Source organism: Parasteatoda tepidariorum, chromosome 8 (assembly GCF_982258835.1).
Source record: "Parasteatoda tepidariorum strain Cologne lab strain chromosome 8, Ptep-v5.0, whole genome shotgun sequence".
Lineage (NCBI taxonomy): Eukaryota > Metazoa > Arthropoda > Arachnida > Araneae > Theridiidae > Parasteatoda > Parasteatoda tepidariorum.
This window is the reverse complement of record NC_141762.1, coordinates 25,190,077-25,212,404: the sequence shown is the minus strand read 5'-3', so window position 1 is coordinate 25,212,404 and position 22,328 is coordinate 25,190,077. Positions and strand designations below refer to the sequence as shown.

The window sequence follows — 22,328 nt, the reverse complement described above, 5'->3', positions numbered from 1 at the left end:
ATATAGAGAATGAAAGAACATTCATACCTTGTCCTAGATTTGAAGCCAGAATCTTTCCGATGTTCTCTGACCCAGTTCCCTGGTACAGCTCCCTGACCTCTATAGAAAATATATATGTATGAGAATTGGATACCTACAAGTGACGTCATCGTAGGTAAATAATGGATTGTCGATTCAGAAGCCATTCAGAATCGACACACGCGTGACGTCTTTAACAGATGTCCAATTAAATCACATGGCTAGGCATGATCACTTCACTTTTTCTTGATTTGTTAGCACTCATTCTGAGTTGTCAGATCTCAAAGTGTTAAAATCGTTTCTTGTAAAAGAATTCTTTACTACTATTATAAATTTAAACCTAATTTAACCAGCAACAATAAATTTAGCCCCTTAAAACAGTGTGTTTACTACAAAATACTGATTAAATGTAAAAAACATGCTTTTAAATTCATGCAGTGCTTCGTAAAAGTCAATTGTACTCAGGGTGCTTCTACTGTAAATTAAAGGTCAGTCCAAAAATGATGCCACAAAATTTGAATCACAGCTGTCTAAAATATTAGTGATGGAATTTCACGTTTAGCGTTAATAAAGTCGATCTTGTTAAAACGTACCCTAGAAAGATTTCAAGGGCCATTCTAACTGCATGCAAAAACCTCCCGCATGCGCATTCGGTGAGGCAAAGGAGAGCCTAATTGGCGAGCTTACCGCCGAGAAATATGTTTCACCAATAAAGTTCTCATTTGCATCTTCAAATTTGCATCCGCGAATGTTTCGCATGCAGTGAGATGGCGATCTATTGGCGATCGAAAAGGGCTATAGGTTGCGCAGAGCAAATCTCTCTATCTATGGCAATACTTCTCATGCTTTTACCATTAGCGTGAGGAGAAGGAAGCAAACTAGTTTCTGTCCTTATTTTCAAATAGATTAAAAACGTTTAAGTTGGGAAACTATATGGAACTGAAAACTAGATCGAACATAGTTTATAAAAAAAGCGTCGTGACATTTTGAAAAAAATTTCTTTCCAATTAAATACGGAAAAATTAAGAAAGGGAAAAATATCGTAGTACAATTCCTAAACAACTGAGAAAAAGAGGAGTGGGAAGGGAGGAGAGTCCAGACATGGAACCGGTCTTCTCCTCAGATGGCGTGTTCGATCATTGCGATCGTGAATTACACCTTCTTATCTCGTCTCCTTCCTACGGCTTTTAAGGAGACCATCACTGCGCAGACTCTAACCTGGGCACTAATGTTTACACGCTTTCGCAATGGGTATTGGGTGGAAAGAAAAGTAAACTCTTTCGATTGCATAATTCACAATAGTTCCTAAATGAATGATGTAATGGGGAGATAATCTAGTTTTAGCTACTTACATTTTCTTCGGATAATTCTGCGAACATGTCATCAATAATTTTCCTCTTCGCCTCCTCTTCAGCCATATAGCTCGGAATCTTTAAAAATGAATTTGATATTTCTCGTAAGTAATCTCTGCAATGGATTACAAGTTCGTGAGAAGCTGATTTTACATACGTGTCTTCGGATATTATCATTGCTACTCTCTCTGGCTGAAAAAAAACGCTATAAAGATTTATAACTTCAATCATTTTAAAATTGAGAACACTCATACAATACAAAGTAGATTACTAGCGAAACTGAATGAGGCGATAAAAAAAAATTCTGCCGATAATCCGCAAACTGATCGACACATTTCATGAAATTTCGGGGAGACTGAAGCACAATCGGTGTTTTGAAAATGGCGCATCTTCAAATTTGCAGCGAATGAAGTCCGATGCACAAAATAAACTGCGAACGCTGGATAACCCAATTAACTGGAAAGTCGTGACTTAGTTTCAAGTATTTTATACATAGTCCTTATAATTTTGCTCGTGCGTCTCTGTTGACAGTGCTGGAAGTGAAATTATCAAAATTTATAGTTTAAAACCATTTGGAAGCTGAGAACACTCAAACACTAAACTGGCGATTATTTGCAAAACTGTAAGCGGCAATAACAAAATACGAAAAAATCCTTACATATGATTTGCAAACTGATCGACAAACATAAATGAAAATTCGAAGGGACTGAAGCAAAATAAGTATTTTGAAAACGGCGCTTCCTTAGTGGGGCAGAGAATGATACAGAGATACCAAATGAATTACCAACGCTATGTGACCTAAATATAAAATGAAAGAAATGAAACAAATGAAAAAAATCATGAAAATCATATAATGCGTCAATAGTCGCTACAATTTTTGAAAGATTTAAGTATAATAGTATAATGCTGAAAAAAAACTTCTAAAAGGTAACAGAACATTCCATTCAATTGTGTTATGCCGAATATCAGATGAAAAAAAACAGGAAAGCAGACTCTACATTTTTTGGAGACTCTCACGTATGAAATTAAATAAAAGATACCGGTATCATAAACCTCAAAGATTGTGCATAAACTTTTTAAATATTTTATTATTTTATTAGATTGCGAAAATTAATTTCAATTATAACACATTCTAGTCCAAATTACAGCCTAAACAAACTGATTGAAATTGTTATTTGATCTTGGCGCAAGGGGCAGGTCTGCATGAGCACGTCACATATTGGCAATTTAATTTAAACGTAAGGAACGAAACAATTACTTTTTATTATTAAATCAAAATTTATTACACACGAACATTAAGTTAATTTCAGTTAGTTTTGTTTAATTGCTCACCACGTCATTCTTAATTTTATTGATTCGTTGTTCATATTACTATATGGTTCTCTTTTATATCATTATTTCTATTAAATGAGTAATGCTAATGCGAACGAAAAAATATTCCAATATATAATACTTGTTAGTTAAAAATGAAACTTAAATTAAAGCTACCAATATCCAAAAAATAACAAGGCGTCTAACTTGAGGAAGGTGATTTTGTTGCCAAAAATGTCGCCAAAATAGTCACCAAGTTAGTGAAGGTCTAACTGTCAAGCAGAGCCCACACCTCTTAGTAAAGATAAGGCCTAACCACGGATCAATTTAATAGTCCGACGTAACGAACATTAACTGAGCAGTGTAATAAATAAGAAAGATGTCATTACGTTTGGACTACTAAAAGATCGAATTTCTTGTTTGAGGTAACCCGTCCAGAGGTCTTCTTCCCTCTTGGAAATAAAATACTTAAAAATCCGAAAAGTGGAATTTTGAAAATAGTACTGGGTGAAGAAAAAATACGGTGAATTCATTATTTTCAGACAAAAATATTCAAGAAATAAGCATTTTAATCTGAAGGACATTTCTTATGTTGTACAATGTTACAGTAGATCAGATTAATCTTTTACCTTCCGAAGTGCTGCGTTAACTGCAGTATATCCACCCATACTATGTCCAAATAATACAGCTTTATTAGCTTTTATAATATTCATAAAATGAAACAGATCATCGACGTTTAAGGAGGAGCTAAAATCATCAGTATATTCACTGTCACCATAGTTTCTGGCATCATATGCATAGACCTAAAAAAATTTGTACAATACTATAAATAAAGATATTAAAAAATATTTCAGTAATTTCGATACTCGGATCACACAGAATAGTTTAATTTCATATAAATACATTTTAAATGAAATGTTTTTATTACGACTGTTCGTAAATCTCTGAGGCGTGATAAATGTATCTGGAATAGATAGACAAGGAAATTTCGATACGCCATAGTTAAAGTAAGCATGGGAGTTTGATCAAGTCTTAGTCTTTCATATTTAAACATTTATTTTTCTATAGTTTACGGCATGGTATATGAAGCAGAATCACACGCTTGTGTCAATCAGACTTTTCTTCAAAAGGTCTGATTTTTTCAAGTTCTTCCCCCTTTTGTCTTTTCATATATATGTTGCCGGCAGCGAATTGCCGAACCATACCATAGATTATAAGCTTGGCGATTGCAGGTGGAATTGGCGATGGATTACGTGTAAATGTTGTGGGAAAACAAAATTACATTAACCTAAACAGTGTAATTCGATATTCTTTTTCTCCTCCTCGACTAACCATGATGAATAAAAATAACTCATTAATTCTTTTTAGTAGAGAATTAAAAAGGAAAATAACATCTTTATTGTTAGGATCACTTTACAAATACACTGTATTTATATTTTATTAAACGCAATAATTTATATCTTATAAAACGTTCTAGTTTTTTGATATAATAGATTAAATTTTTTAATTTTTTTTACAAGAATTGTGCCTGCGAAGAAATAAGAATAATTTATTAATGAGCCAATCACAAAAAATAACGTAACATTTTGATACCATGTTTTATTGGGACGCTATTTTGAAGAATTAATTCTATTTAACTTTTATTGTAAGAAAACATAGCCTGTTTTATTTTAGCGATATTCTCTAATAAATCAATATTCTCTATAAAAGAATAATGTAAACTTTTTTAGAAATTAACAAAGACAAACTATTTACTAGAAAAAAAATTGAGTATTCAAAAATGTAATCACGCTTTAAAGTAATAGTTTCTTGCAAATGAAATAATCTATATTTTTAAAATAAAGTTTGAAAGCGTTTGTTTCATTACTAGAAGCATTTATTGTAAAATAAAATAAAAAATAGTGCGTGGAGTCCCTCCGAGTGGAAGAAATGAAACTTCGTAATGTGGAAATGAAAATAGGAAGGGGTAGAAATAGATTTTTAGTGAAATCATATTGTTTCTTTAAGACAAACTTTATTAACGTTGCTTACAATTCACAATTGATCGCATCTTTTAATTATCATTTTCTACGCGCATGCGTTCGAGTGCAACTCATTCACTCTCGCTCTGTCTCTTTCTATTCCCCCTCCCCAGAGGAGCATTGAATATTTAACGCAACAGTGCTTTCATACCCCCTCCATGGTAGCGTTAAACGTTTAACGCAACCTTGTTGGAAGTCGCATTAGAAGTTTCACTTATAAAATAAAAACCGGCAAAAATAAAAAAAAACATAGAAAAATAAGTATCTAAAGCAGAGTATCTATGTGCATCAAAGTATTTTTTAAATTGTATTTAATAAAAAAAAAATATGCTTATTAACTTTTTAAATACAATACTTTGTTTCATTTAAAAAAATTTTCGCTTAGTTAAAAAATATTAATAATAAAATATATTTTTCAAAAAAATTATAATAAGAAATCAGCTTATTTTTAAATGCTCTAAATTTCAGTAAGGTACTTTTTTTGTATAATTTTATTAAATTAATTTTTTGCAATGAGATTAATTTAATAAAATTATACAAAAAAAGTACCTGTAAGTAAAGTAAGTACTACTATTTTTTGCAATGAGATGAGATCTTAAATTTCGTGAAAAATTGATTCAATTCCTTAATATATATATAAAAGTCCGTAAATACTTAATTCATTATGGAGGTCATAGATATAGCTTCATACTCATTCAATATAAGAATAATAAATGCAATTAATGGAAAATGCACAATTTTAAAAATATATTTAATTTAAATATATTGCGTACAGGTTATTCTGCAACGATCATACGTAACATAAATTTATAGATTCCTAAATACTGTTATATGAGTTTGGTAATTAAAAATATAATTAAAAAATAACATAATTTAAAAATAACGTAATTAAAAAAATAACATAATTAAAAAAATTGTCAACCTTCAATTAAAAACTTCCTGTTGTCAAATATTAATAATAATTATAATTTTTAACAATTTGTTTAGACACAAATTTTTAATTCTCGAACTTAATGCTATCCTTCATATGAAAACATCAGAAAATTTATAAAAGAAAAACTATATTTTAGAATTGAACCATTGGTGACAACAGAGGTCAGATGTATGTGCTGAGTTTAAATAAATTATATGTTATAAAACTCACATTTAAGACTTAGCTCAATTTATTATCAGGTCATAAGAGTGTTTTTTAACAAATAAATGTAGTGATTGTTTGATTTATAATTGTGAGTCCTAGGTGTTTAATGTTAAGTTATACATTTGTTTTGAAATGATTTTTGAAATATGCAAAAGCCAGGGCGGCATTCATTTCAACTTAAAAATCATCAACTTAACTTTCAATAATTATAGATAAATAAAAAACAAAAGTTAGATAAAAACTTTAAATGAAATACTTTTAGAAAAATTCTTTCTAAATAATATTTAAATAAAACACAAATACTTCGCCTGAGTGTTTTTGTAAGGAATTGTAAACTTTTTAATTTCACAAGTTAGGTGAAAAATAAATATCTTAAAATAGTGGTAGGGAATTAAGGAAATTCTAAATCTAAAGTTTGAGTCCTAGAACGTAAACATCTGATCATTAGATCAAAAGTTAGTTTTAGATTTTTTGTTTACTGCTCACTGTACACTAAAACGTGATTTTTTTTCTTTTGAAATCTTGATTTTTATGCCATTACTTCAACCTCCTTCGAGTTATACTTACTTTATAAATTTAATCTTAACTTTATTTTTCTCCTCACTTTTAAACTGTAAAAGACTTTCTCCATTTGTAAATTATTAAAAAAGTGATTAATCCGATTGCATAAACAGTTAATTCATTAAAATTGGACATTCTCAATTAATTCCTTTTAATAGTCATTTATATTGTTAATAATAATTATTTACAGAAAATTATAAAAAGGGAAAGTTTGATTAGAAATTTAAAAGTTTTTGCTGCAATAATTAGGGAATTTCTACTGACAAAATTCAAGTAATTTTTTTTCGGGGCAAAATGCATTTTTATTTAAAAGGGAACAATACTGACTTAATATGTATACGATAAAAGACTCTCTAATAGCTAACACCGATGACAGTAAAAAATTTAGTTTTTTTTCTTTCTTTTCCACAAAAAGTTTAAAATTTAAATTGTTGCTCTTTCATTATAAAGCAATCGTATAATGTATGACTTAATGACGAAGTTACTTATCTACCGTTTTACAATTATAAAAGGAAATAATTATTGAATTCTACTTGCATTTTAAAATGTAATACTCAATTGTTCAATGAATTTTACGATTATTATTATGAAACTGTGTATAATGAACATTTCAACTAAAATAATTAGTGCAAAATAGCTGCTAAAAATTCCCTTAAACATTTATAAATATTATACATTTATAAATTTTAGCTTTTCGCATTATTGTTAAATAATCTCTACGTCGAAAAATATTTAAAAAATTCCATAATAACTGAAAATTAAATAAAATTTTTAAAAAATTGTAAATGGTTATCGAGCAGAACCATTAAGTTTAATTAATGAATATAGAATAGGAAACAAAGTTTCTGCTAACCAATAAAAAGATTTTTCAATCTTTTAAGTAAACAAACTTTATTGTAATAATTATTTCATTAATAAAGATTAAAGGTTATTGTGAAATTATTAATTTTAATTAGTGGATGAGTTGGTAAAGGAGTTCATTACTCGAAATACATTTAATGAAAGTTATGAAAATATGGAAGGGGTTATGGAGGTAATAATAAAAAAAAAATTTATCTTGGTTTTATTACGACCTTCTAAAAAACGCTAATAAACACAATTATGTTAACAGATACAAGCGATTAAGTCGGCGCTATAACAAAAAAATACGCTTTATACTTCATTTAATGCAAAAGAATCTAATGAAGATCCGCTTAATTGAAACTCTGAAATGTCGCACCCATATCTAACTTGGTGAATGATAGATAGAGGAGAGTCGGGTAGCCCCAGGGCTAAAGAGAATAGAAGGGCTGGTTCACTCCTTTGAAGTATCTCTTGCCGCGCCGATCCTGCGACGTCACTCTAGTGACGTCACTTTGGCGCAAAGCTCGCTCTTTTACTTCAAGAACGGAGCGTTTGGCCTTACTAGCTCTAACTAATATTGGATCATTTCTTTTTGCGAGATATTCTAAGACATTTGTTATTTTCTATAATGACTTTCCTCAGTTTTTGCAGTGAATTTACACGAATTTAAAACTATTATCGAAATGCCAGTTTGCGCGATTGCAACTTGCAAAAATTCTGATATAAAAACAAAAGGAAAAAGTATAATTTTTCGCGTGTTCCCTATAGTAAATGAACAACTATGTAAAGAATGGATTCCGAAATGACACAGTTAATATAAAACCGCAATACGTTTATTCTGTCGTAAAGAACTTTTATAAAAATTCATTATCTAAATAGAAACCGCCTCGCTACTTCATAAAGAAAGGCAGGTGAAAAGAATTAAAAAATAGATAAAGTCAAAGAAAATTAAAATGTAAGTAAAAAGTATAAATAAAATATATAGTATATAGTTGAAATTCTCCTAATTTCATAACATATTTTTTAATGTAGTTATTCTAAATATTTATGATTTTTTTTAAAAATTATATTATCTTCAATTTAAATATCTATATATTATATCATCGTTAATTGAAATGTCTGTAAACAATTGTAAAATTTCTGATGTCATTATGAACCTAAATTATTATTTTGTTTCAGTAATTAGCGTTTAAGGTTGATGTTTCCTAATGATTAAGTATGAACAAATTGCTATTAACGACATATTTTAAAATCAGGGATTCTAAATTTAACTTAACTTATCTTTATAAAAGAATATGTAGATAAAAAAGTGTCGATATATGCCTTCATTTTTCTTAATAGTTAAAGTTAAAACTGAACTTTTTAAAATAAAGTATTTATCGTGTCATTTTCACCAACTAGCAAAACATTTTTATAAGTTTAAAATGGTATTTTTTTAATATAATAACCAAGAAAGTTTTTTTTGAACTATGTTTATGAACGGAAATAATGTGTTAATTACGTAAAGTTTGAAGGCTAATAACCAGAAAAAAACTAACTTATTTTTACAAGAGAAAGATGCAAAGTTATCATATCTTTGCTTGCGATCTCCGAGATCTGTAGACACAGTGACGTCATGAGGAGGGAAATCGTAGCTTCAGCTCTAAGAGCGGAGTGAACTAGCCCTTGTATTCTCTTTAGCCCTGGGGTAGCCCAGCCCACTTAAGGAGTATTGCTTATATTTCTGTATAATATTGAGTAATAATCAATATTTTTGTATGTTTCTATTATTTTATCATCTAATTTAGTAATGCAAAAAGAATAAACCAAAAAAAGAATAGTTTAACTTAAAAAAATAGAAATTTAAAAAAACATGTTTTTCAGCTCTTTTCAAAATGTGTCGGGTAGCCCCGCCCAGTCACAAAAATTATGTTCTTTGACTATTTTTTCAGGTATAAATGAAAATGACCTATGTATTGACAATAGATAAACCTCATTTATCATTTTTATCACAAAAATATTTTATTTATTACATATTTATTTACTTTTAGTGAATTCTATCATTTAATAACAATCATCTAATAACAATAATATTTTTTGTTAAAAATGCATATAACATTCAAATTTGAAGCAATAAAATAATAATCTTTGCAACCGTACATTTATCGACGAAATAAAATTGGGCGGTGATACCCGACAATCATGTGAGCGGGGCTACCTGAAATCCAATTTTTTTGTAAATTTGTAATTACTCGAACAATTTTTCCCATATAAACTTCGTTCGTTGTGCAAATTAATCTTAAGACTACATACTTTAATGCTGTATGTATAGAAAAAATTATTTTTTTACTATTAAAATGAAGTTTAATCGAAAAATTCAACCAATTTTTCTTAATTTCATGACTACTGTATTCAACATATTTTCAAAAATATTGCTTACCATGTTAACAGCTGCATACATACTTGAAACTTTGAAAATAATCTTTTTTAAATATAACAATTAATGTCCGATGGCCCATTGACTTGAAAAAATATTCTATACATATGAAATCGACAGTGGATGGGGCTACCCGACTCTCCCCTACGTGATACCGAAAACAAAATAAAAACATAAGCACCAAGCTGTTTGGCGATTTGCGAGAACGCCTTTAACGCCAATAGAAATTTTCGCCAACCCTTTTTTTATCTATGGTATGGTTTGGCAATTCCCTTACCGGTGAAGTATGAAACGTCGGCGTTGTATGGAATGATTAGGCATTGTATAGAATGTCTGACGTTTTTAGGCAAAGTATGAGAAGTGCGAAGTATTACATACTTTGCCTAGGCATTGTATAGAATGCCTAGACATTCTATACAATGCCGGATGCTATTCAGGCAAAGTATGAAATAAACGTCCTGATGAGGTTATTATGTAAATGATGTGCATGTTTCTGTGAATGAGCGAAATCGGTGGTTGTTGACTTTCACCGGTGAATGTTGACAGTCACATAGTCGCTTTGGTGAATGTTCGAAATATTTATTACATCCGATTTGATATTAATTTATTCGTGGATATAATTACATTTATTCGATATTTTAATACTTACTGACGATAAGTTAGAAGAAACTTCAGTGTTTGGAGTATCGGGCAAATGCATACCGGGCAGTGACCCTTGATCTTAAAAAAACATCAGTGCAGGGTATACCGGGCAGTTACACTGAACCATAATAAAACATCAGTGAAGGGTATACCGGGCAAATGTATACCGGGCAATGGCACTTAGATAGACCTAGTATATATTTCGGACATTTACCAAAGGTCCAGTCATACTAGTTCTAGTTAAGTGCCATTGCCCGGTATACATTTGTCTGGTATACACTACACTGATGTTTTTTTAAGGTCAAGTGCCATTGCCCGGTATATGCTACACTGATGTTTTTTTTAAGGTCAAGTGGCACTGCCCGGTATACATTTGCCCGGTATACCGTACACTGATGTTTCTTTTAATCTATCGTCAGTAAGTATTAAAATATCGAATAAATGTAAAACTACCAATTTCGGTCATTCACAGTAACATGCATTTCTCAAAAATAAAAATGTTATTCTGAAAAAAATACTGAGAGTGACATTGAAAAGCATTTATTCAAAATGTGGAAAGAAAATTAAAAAGTTATGCAGAACAAAATTTAAGCCTTTCTTATTAAGAGAAATAAAATTTTCATACAAAAAAATATGAAATTAACCTACTTGTTGCAACATGGCAGGCTTAAATTACATTTTGAATTAGATTTCACTAAATTTTTCCATGTAAATTTCATTACATTCCTCCATTTCCATGTAGCACAGTAAAAAAATAATTTTTGTTATTAGTCCAAAGTCACGAGCCACGCGTTCAAAGTCACGAACCTTGCCAAGTGATATTTGAAACGAATAGGAGATGCATTTTATACTTTGCCGGTTTCTCATTTGGCAATCTATACAATGCCAAGGAAATGTGTGAAATATAAATCATTTCATACTTTGCCGGCTAATTTTAGACATTCTATACAATGCCTAGTCATTCTATACAATGCCGGATTTCATACTTTGCCGGTAACATGTAAATAAAAATTGAAATTTTGCATACTATGACTAATGTACTAATGCCGGCATTTATAATTATTGTTTACTTTAACTTTCTACTTTAATGTGTTTTTTACCCATTGTCAAAATGGGTGTTGTTTTATGTTTGATGCTGTGCGCGCCTTATTTGGACGTCATCACACTTTTCAACTGTATTTAAGAGCAATAGTAAACCGTGCACATACGTTGTCATTGCAACGTTGCTATGGCGACCACTACTGTTTGATAATTTTTTTATATTTTTTTTTTCACTTTTAATTTTGTTATGCATTAAGTTGGTGAGTTTATTCTTAAGGTATGGGACCAGAGAGATCCCATAACTACTTCTTGAGTTGTGAATAAAAGAGAATTTCATCATTTGAAAGATATATATATTTTTTAATGTTCTTTTTAAGATTTACTTATTTATAATTACTGTCTTGACAATTTTAATATAAATATGAATGTTAAAGAAGCTAAAGAATTTCATGACGTCTTAAGAAGCGTATATTGTTTGAAATTGAGAACCAATCTAGCCCATTCGATAACAAGAGGTCAAAAATCAGTCAAAAATGCAGTGTCTGAAACTTATGATTTAAAATGTTGTGTCGTTTATGACTGCAGAAAAAAAAAACACACATTAGATCAATGGACAACCAGTGATTGCAAAAAGCTATCAGAATTATTTTTTTATTAACATTTTATTATTTATTTATTTTACAAAATGGCTATTAGGGGAGGTTAGTACCATCTTGTTAAATTAAAGGTTTCGACAAATATCCCTGTTAAGATACCCAACAATAGAAAAAAACTTATTAAAAATATTAAGACCAAAGAGCAAAGAAAAATACACAAATAATAAAGCTTTCTTGAGTTAGTTCAGTTAACTGATTCAAACTAAATTCGTTGAACAATTTCGGTTCAGATTTGTTGCAAATTACCAGTAAATGGATAGAGTTAATTACTGCTCTAGCCGACCGGCCTGTGTAGGGAGCGGGGAACTGTCCTTGCATCAGAAAGGTCCTGGGTTCGAATCCCGGGCAAGGCATGGATGTTTCTTTCTCTCTCTGTGTGTTCTTTGTCCTTTATCCTTTGTGTGTGAATGTGACCCGTCCTATAAACAGGTTGTGTGAATGGCGTGGCAAAAGTCGAATTCCTGGCCATAGATGGCGCCACTGAAAAATAGGAACAAGCGCATCCCCACTGCCTAAACAGGCAGACGACAAAAAAAAAAGAAAAAAAAATTACTGCCCTAACATTTCTTTAGGCTTTTAATAATTACCTAAATGGTCAACACAACTTTTTTAATTTCTGCGAATAAAAATTCTCAGAATGAATAACAAAACTTCCCTCATGTAAGGAAAATAAAACCAGCTTTGTAGCTCGAAAATTAATTCAAAGAAAAAGAAGTTAATAAATAGAAATTAATAGTAAAAGCAGACGACTAACATTATATGCTATTAATTAATGTTAACTTAAAAAATTTATTAAATTAAAATTAAAAAATAGAAAAATATTTTTGTAATAAGCTGGTCAAACCATCTATAATTCTCTTTCAACCTGCATAGCATCATATAACATAGAAGTGTCGAATGTCCATAGTCTAGATGCATTGGTAAAATTTGTTAAGGCACCAAATAAACAAATAAGGGGTGATTGATTGCATTCCGGGTTTTTCGGATCATCCTTCCAGGTCCAGGAGCTAGGAAATTAGGAGGAATGTGATTTTTTCACAAATTTCGCTGCTTTCCGCGTACCTCAAGACCATAGATACGTTGACTTCCACGAATCAAAAATAAAGTTAAAATTAAGAATTACCCAATCTAAAATTTAAATTTTGAAACGTTTGCTAAGTAGCGTTAGCGAGTTGGTTTCATAATTATGATTCTTCCTCCAATTTGATTGTCTTTTTTTCTTTGATTCGTAGGATTTTGATTTTTTTTTTTTTGATTCGTCGGATTTTCGCAGTTTTTAATATTGAAACTGCACCGGAATTAGATAATACCGCAATTTATATTCGTGAGATTTAAAAACCGTACATCGCGATTCGTATTCACTTGATTCAAAAATCCAATATCGCAATTTGCATTTACGCGCTTTTAAAATCAATATCGCTCTTCGTATTCGCGCTTTCGTTATTTCAAACATCGACTTTTGTATTTATTCGTTATTTAAAAGTCACACATTGCGATTTATACTCACACGATCTAAAAATCATGCATTCTGATTTGTATTTACGTGATTTGAAAATCCAATACCGCGATTTATTATCCGATAGCTCATATTCACGCGATTTTATAATCCGATAGCTCATATTCACGTGATTTTATAATCCGATATCATGATTCTAGCAAGAACTAAGTTTTCCCTTAAATTGATTTCTACAAAAGTGTGTTATTCCTCATTGGTAAGTAATTTCATCATAAATCTTATTTCAAAAAATTATATTAAACATGTATAGTAAGTAAATTGATATCTTGATACCGAGTTTCTGAACATAAATTTTGAGGTTTTTATTACCTAGTGTCACTATCACCCGTGACAAATATTATTTTTCCGTATAATGATATTGGTATGCACTTTATGATCCCCGATAACAGAGATTTTATTTGACAGGTGAATTGGTACACGCTCTATGACTTTAATAACGGAGATTATTTTCTAGTAGGTTTATTGATACATGTTGCATGATGCCCTTTAGCAATATTGTGTTTTTTGGTAGGTATATTAGTACAGTGTCTGACCTTAGCATTCGAAATTATTTGTGTATTGGTACACACTGTATGACCCCAAGCTTAGAATATCTTGCGTAAGAGCTTTTGCTTTGTCAAGTTCCGAGATAGATGCGATTAGATGGTAGACTACGTTTTTGTCTATCCCCACCTCCATGTAATGACCATTATTGTTTTCCGCCATCTGAAATCGTGAAATCGTATGTTCAATCGTTGAAAGTAATATATGCTTGGAAGATCTTACGTAGATGCTTATCATGCTTTTACTATTGTTAGGTTACAGGATAGATGCGATTGGATAATGGTAGTCAAAGTCTTCATCAATCCTCACCTCTATATAATGTCCGTTATAATTTGCCGTGGAGGCGAGAAATCGTATGTTCAATTGTTGAAAGTCAAAGTATGTTCAATCGTTGAAGATCTTACGTACATGCTTTTGCTTTGTTTGGTTCCTGGATAGAGCCGATTTGATCATGGTAGACCAAGTCTTCGTCAATATCCACCTTTATTTGAAGTCAATTATTGCTTTCTCGTGAAATCGTATGTTCAATCGTTGAAAGTAATATCTACTGTAAGATCTCACATACATGCTTCTGCTGTTAAGTTCTGAAATAGATGTGATTGTAGCATAGTAGACCAACCTTTCGCCAATCACAACTGAGCGAGCAAGAATTCAAAGTTTGAGCTCTAGGAGACCAAGCTGTATAAAAATGATTCCTGATGGTCGCCATCTGGTAACGATTGTTGAAACTTTTTTTTCTGGAAAAAATTGCCATTAATTAATTTTCATTCAATTTTACATGCATACTTTGTGAAACGAGCTGCTTATAAATACCAGTTTTAATTAAGGGCACACTGTGCATTGAATTTTTCTTCTAAAATCAACAAGTTTGAGCTATACGAAAAATACTGGTATAATACAGCATACTTTTAAAAAAATACTCGTATGATTCAATTGATTCAGCAAAAAAAATATTAACTTATTCTTACTTTTCTCTTTGTTTTTTTGGCAATAATTGGTGCAAAATGTTTCCATGTTTTTCTGTCCGATGCGAGCCCGTGAAGAAGAACTATAGGTGTTAAGTTAGGGTTACTGCCTTCAGTGGATTCATACAAGTCATAAGCTAAGTTAACAGGAGTGGTGCTAAAAAAAGTAAGAAGGAGAGAAAGAAAACGAAATGAGAGTCTGTGGGTGACAAAACTTTCAAGTTTAAGAAAGCTAATTTTTTCTCTTAAAGAAGCTTTTCCCTTTCGATCAAACTAATCTGACGAAAGAGGGAGAGAAAAATCCAAATATATTTTTAATCCTTATTTAATTTTCGCAAATTAACTGATGGTGGATATTTACTCTATCCAATCCAATAACATGTAAAATATGTGACTATCATCCAATCTCAATTTGAGATATAAGGCATATAGCATTTTAGGTTCTCTAATTATTTTTTTCCTGATAAAATTATCCCTTTATGTTATATTTCTGTTGTGACTATTTTTTGAAAGGTAGTTTAACATTATATATTTGTCTTAGTTCATATTTTTGATAAAATACCTCTGTTTTTGCATAATTTAGGTTGAATCGTTTTCATTAGTTTAATTTGTTTAGTTCCATTAGTTGAAATTACATGTTGAAATATATCATAATATAGACAAATGTGTTATTTAAAATTATGCTCTCAAAACCATAAATTGCCTATTTTTATTGGGTTGCATTTGTGAAAGGAAAATTTATAATAGTTCTAAATACAATCTAGCATTATTTCTCCTAAATTAAGAAACGAACCAGCCCCTTATTTTTTCATAGGTATAGTGCTGTTGAATGTTGCTCTAACATCCAAATATATATATATATATATATATATATATATATATATATATATATATATATATATATATATATATATATATATGTGGTGCCAGTTCCTGTCCTGTAGACAAAGCTGCAACCTAATCTCAGTTCTCAGATCCGTAAGCTAGAAGTACCGCCGGTCAATGTAAGCTGAAAGCTCATCCCTGTGCACGACGAGGAAGCAGTGGGGATTTCCCGGAGAGAGCGCGATGGACAACGAATCGAAAAAGACGTGTTGATATGCACTTCAAAGAGAAGTCATGATTATACAAAACTTTTAAAGACGTTCCTTACTTATTATTATTTTTTGTTATTTAATCGTTAATTGCTAATCGTCCGTCCCAATGTAAATTTAATCTTCAATATATATGTTTTTGTTTAAGAACGTGTCTTTTATTTAAGACGACCACTCATGCCGTCCCCACAAATTTCAGAAGTGGGATTCGCGAAAAAATTGATTCACGAAAAAATTGATTAATGCAAAAATGGATGATGGAAAAATTGGATTCTAAAAAAAGATTAATGCAAAAATTGATGATGGAAAAATTGGATTCTGAAAAAAAAAAAAGACGAAAGACGTGAAAGATGGAAGAGTGAACGTGCCTGAACTGATACACTCTTACCTAACGTTCCTGAACTGATACACTCTTACCTGAAAGAATTTTTTCACAACAGACGTTATTAACCTAAAACATTTAATTTTCAGATATCAATTATATTTTTCAGTCTGCTCTGCTTTTTCTTTTTTTTCTTTATAGAGTCGCTGGAGGACCAGGCGAGATACAGGAGGGCCGAGTTGTGGTGCCAGTTCCTATCTGTGGTGCCAGTTCCTGTCCTGTAGACAAAGCTGCAACCTAATCTCAGTTCTCAGATCCGTAAGCTAGAAGTACCGCCAGTCAATGTAAGCTGAAAGCTCATCCCTGTGCACGACGAGGAAGCAGTGGGGATTTCCCGGAGGCAGCGCGATGGACAACGAATCGAAAAAGACGTGTTGATATGCACTTCAAAGAGAAGTCATGATTATACAAAACTTTTAAAGACGTTCCTTACTTATTATTATTTTTTGTTATTTAATCGTTAATTGCTAATCGTCCGTCCCAATGTAAATTTAATCTTCAATATATATGTTTTTGTTTAAGAACGTGTCTTTTATTTAAGACGACCACTCATGCCGTCCCCCCCCCACATATATATATATATATATATATATATATATATATATATATATATATATATATATATATATATATATATATATATATATATATATATATATATATATATATATATATATATATATATATATATAGATATATATATATATATATATATATATATATATATATATATATATATATATATATATATATATATATATATATATATATATATATATAATAAATAAATAAATACAAGAAATCACGAAGAAAGTTATGAAAAACAATAAGTTTCATTTAATGCGCTTAAGCTGCAAGTAAACAGAACTCATAAGATATATATATATATATATATATATATATAGTATGAGAAAATAGGATTATTAATTTTCGTGATTACTTGTAATCTTGAATACAGGAAATTGATTAATAAAAATTAGTAACTTTTATTAATTACAACTGAAACTGATAAATGTAATCGGCTTTCATGTTTTTCATGCAGCAATTATATAGTGCAAATATTATATAATGAGTGTGATTTACAGCCGTTATTTTAAACTTTATTCAGAACAATTAATTAAAATTAATGAATTTAGTTATATTATTATTCAAAAATTTGCAGAATGAATGAGGAATAATGACTGAATTTACATATGAACAGTTATTTGGAATAAATTTGGCTTGATTAAATTTAGTAATGACTGGAAATTTCATTTCTTAGAGATAGGCCCACAAGTTTAATTTGATAAATTAATTATAGTATATATCACACATTTGTGTGTTATATGCCTGCCTAAGATACACTTTTAATGCTGGTGTATAATTAAGCTTAACAAGATGCTGTTCTAATATCAGATATTCTTTAACACATATTGATAAGAATAAGTACTTGCTTGCAAATTATTATAATACTTGTTTACATTAAAATACATGTTTACATTTATGACGTAAATATTTCATTAAGAAGCAATTTTCATTCTGTTACAATTTTACTGCAAATAAATCTGAATCTCTTAAAAATATTTATAAATAAATCACTTAGAAACATTTTTATAAAAGCCTCTTATGAAAAAAAAAGTTTTCTTAACAAACTATTAATTAAAAAAGTAAAGCTCGGTATTATTTTATAGTTACAAAACTCTTCGACTCACCTGTCCATTCCAATGCTTAGTACTTTCATCAAATGTAAAACAAATAAATTCTTAAATCGATTAAAGAAGATTAAATGAGTTATGAAGCAAAATATTATAGTTACATAGCAATAAAGCAAATCGATATAAAGTAAATAGTTATAAAGCAATAAAGCAGAGATTAAAAGCAAATATTCTTAACAGTGTGGAACAATACTTGTTGTTTTTTATTGCTGAAAAAATAGTTCTCTTTCATTGTTTTACTTTTTCTAGTCTTTTCTCTAGTCTAGACATTTGCAATAGTATTGTAATAGCAGATTATTTTATGTATAGTATAGTAAGTAATAGTATAGTATAGTATTGTAATAGTACAGTATTTAGATAATTGCAATAGTATAGTATATATCTAGACTAGACCCTTTTTCAGAAGAAAATCTAAATTATTTTTTTTCTTCTTAAACCTTAATATTTGTATTCATAAATAGAACATTAAAGGCCGCATTTCAGTTACATTAAGAACATTATTGTTTCTAAGACACCGTCACCAAATAATGTCACGCAACATTTTTTTTTACTATACTCTTACACTTTATCACCGTTTCACATTTCACCATACACCCCTTTGTCACGCCACATTATACAAACATATGCTTACAGGTCAGAAAAAAATTCATGTTTCAAATTTTACAAGTATTCTCAAAAATTTGACCTACATTTTTAATGACATTTCGTCGCTTTGAAACTAAACCGTGGTAACTCAAAAAAGCAAGTTTCTCAGGAGAGTGATTTCTAACTTTTCAGGAACTTCCACCACAAGTTGAATCGAAGCTATGGCGACTATTGCAAAATAGTTTACATTAAAAAAACCCTGTTTCTTTACATTTTTCAATGAGCCAATCCTGATTCTTATAGCATTTCCAATTATGCGGTAATTTCGAAATAAGTTAAAGTACTTTGAGCTGCAACACTCTAAATTAATTTTATGGAACTATGAAGATAACACGTTGTTTCCCTAGAAGGGTGATTTTTTTTTCCCAAAATGACCAAAATATCTAACTTTTCGATTTTTTTTTTGTGTTACTACGGTTTAATTTCAAAGCGATGATTTGTGAGTATAACAATAATAATGATTACATGTGCGCTTATGTTGATGAAAAAGAAGAAAAAGTATGAAAACAAATAAATAAAAAATATTTGATCTGTTGAATAGAAATATTTTACGTTTTGACCAAAATGTGGGATGTCACACATCTTGGAACCCCTTTCCGCCTCTTCAAGTGTGACGTCATTTGTGAACGGCTACAAGAGGTTTTATAGTTCTTCATTTTTTAAAACGTGCAGAGAACAAGAACATCATGTGAAATTGTAACTTACGCATTAAATTTGAGGTTCTTCAAAATTTGCATCACAGTCCACTAGTTGCCAGCTGATGTGATTTTAGTGTCCCGCTGAATTTGTATATTCAGCTTGAAACAATATTTTGAAAAGATTAAAAGGACCGTACAACGATATGAGGGAGGGACTGGGCCAATGGGACATGTCCGGGTGTGCCCTGCAACACGGTGGTCTGCACGGTTACGTTTTTGCCTGGCCGACTGGAGGATGCTGTGATCGTTCTACACTATTTGTTAGGCTTATTGGGAAGCAATTTATTACATTTATTCAATTTGATTGTTGTTAAATATGGCCTTTTTATTCATTTTACCATTCTATACTGAACCATTTTGCAATCGAGTTAGGATAATACTATAATACAAGGTTACGAACTTAAATCTCGAAAACCGTACTTAATCTAGTATAAGGCTCTTTGAGAAATGTTGGATCAAAAATTTTAAATTGAAAACACACTTTAAACGCTTATCATTAAACTTCACTTGAGAAGTTTATTTTAATTTCACCTGAACAAAATAGAGGCACCCCCAAAATAATTGCTTTCACTTCAATATTGTGCAACAAAAACAGTTTAATTCATCAGACGAGATAAGTTTAAGTAAACTCAATCAAATTAATTGCAAATATATACTTGGTGGTTGCTCGGAATCCTTAGTTTCTGTGCTTTGCTGAAATTTAAAAGTAAAACCGGAAACTAAGAAACAAGGATTCTTACCAGAAAGTAAAAATCGGTAGCTATGCTTTGTTACGACATTCTGTTTTAATCTATTTTTTTAGCCTTGAACTACACAACTGGCCATTAAAATTGCTACACCAGGAAGGAATGCAAATAAACGAATAATATTTATTGGTACATACATTAGAGTTGGAAGAACAAGTGATTAAATTTTCAGGATATTTAGATGTATAGATCCTGAGAAATCAGTACTCAGAGCAGCTTCCCCTGGAAGCAATAACAGCAGTTATTCTCCTGGGCATCGAGTCGAACAGAGATTAGATAGCATGGAGGGGTGCAGCATTCCATGCAGCTTCAACGTTATGCCTCAATTCATCGAAGTGACTGACGACTAGCGTGCCAGTCGTTCGGCAACCATTGACATTCGGCAACCATTGATTGTCGACATTTTTTATATAATCGTCGTTGAACAGCCGACCCAATTTTGGGTTTAAGACTATTGATAACAAGCTTAAGCCCGTCCCGCCCCCGTAAGGGGGCATCCGGGGGCACTCCGAAAGTTCGAAGTGAGCGTAACAGTTCAATTACATGAGCAAACATATTCAAAATTTTCAAATTAGAGTTTTAACAAATAGGTGGAATATTAAATATGAAATCCAGAAAACGGTGCTACTTAGAAATAAACTAAGGAAACAAACACTACAAAGAAAATAAACAGTAACAATCAGAAGAGATATTGATGTCGCATCTTCAGTAGGGGTGCAAAGTTAATAAAAGGAAACAATTTCACATGGAAAATAAAGGATGTTTGTAACTCAGAATATAATTATGGCTGGCACAACAGTACTAAAGTTATCAAATTCCAGTAATTATTATTATTATTTTTTTTTAAACAGAAAGGACATATATATACCATATATAAAAACTCTAGGAACACAAGTGATTAAAATTTTCAAAATGAGGAATCACATAAGGGCAGAGATTGACAAAGCATGAGACTAAAGCTCCAAAAAAAAAACATTTTAAGAGAAAATTCAAGTAATAATCAAACCATAACAGGAAAGTTAATAAGCCGTGATTTAGGTGTATTTTTCCTAACAAGAGGCAGCAAAAGGCCATCAGGATTCAGGGAGGTGCCTTGTTACTAAACAATTTTCTTATTATTTCCTCAATTCCCTTTTTTATTTTAGGGTTTGACCAATGCTGCTTTATAAACTCGTAGGTGGTTTTTGAATGAAAAAATTTCTCTCTAATGTGCTTAAAATTTGTACACTGGATTAAAATATGTTCCCAATCCTCAACAAGCTGACAGGTACTGCACAGCTGAGCTCCCCCAAAAAACCTGGCTTGATGTTGTCCATGACAGCCGTGATTAGTTAGGAATTGATTTAAAAAGAAATTCCCCATGATTTTCCTCGTTTGAACTTTCGGGAGGAGCTCGAATGTGTGCCTTCCCTTTGTGAAGCTGTCACTCCATCTCTCCTGCCATTCAATCAATTTTTCGCGTTCCAAAGTTTTTCTTGCAGTCCGCCTGCTAGGATCTTCAAACAGGTCGACCGTTGATCTCTCACAGGCTAATTTGGCTAACCTATCAGCTTCTTCGTTGCCCTTATGGCCTGCATGTGCTTTTATCCAATGTAAAGCGATATTGTTTGTGAATTCTTGTTTTATTAAGTGGACTAAATACTCTTTAGAGTTGCTGCTTTCCAAAGCTTGCAGGCTAGACAGGGAATCCGTATAAATTGAGATATTGTCTGTAATTCTTTGTTCTTTAAGCCAACGAATCGACTGGAGAATGGCCCATAATTCAGCCTTAAACACGGAAACGTGATCAGAGATGCGAAAGGTTTTTCTTTCAACAGGTTCTCCCTCCAGATAGGCCACGAAAGCGCATCCTGTCTTAAACTCATTGTTAACTAATATTTTTGATCCATCTGTAAATAATTCTAGTCCTTTATAAGTAGGTAAATGCAGTTGATATTTAAGTAAAATTTCTTCAGCCGGATGATAAATATAAGGTGTAGGTATTGGTTTATAGATTATATGTTCTTCTTCATGTTGAAAAATATTATTAAGTTGAGCTTCTATGTT

At 30.9% G+C, this 22,328-nt stretch overlaps 1 protein-coding gene across 6 annotated transcripts in view; it reads right to left on the bottom strand.

Annotated features, from left to right (window-relative positions):
- Window positions 1–22,328, bottom strand: part of LOC107450713 (uncharacterized) — an 89,828-nt gene that overhangs the window by 6,051 nt on the left and 61,449 nt on the right. For 5 of the 6 annotated variants that reach the window (XM_087150019.1, XM_087150018.1, XM_043040697.3 and 2 more), the window contains 3 exons: window positions 15,027–15,180; window positions 3,311–3,484; window positions 1,371–1,562 (listed from right to left, as the gene is read on the bottom strand). In XM_087150019.1, coding sequence (XP_087006145.1) covers window positions 1,371–1,562; window positions 3,311–3,484; window positions 15,027–15,180 — 520 coding nt within the window. Of the gene's footprint in view, window positions 1–27; window positions 100–1,370; window positions 1,563–3,310; window positions 3,485–15,026; window positions 15,181–22,328 lie in introns of all 6 variants that reach the window. The other variant, XM_087150023.1, reaches the window with a different exon arrangement.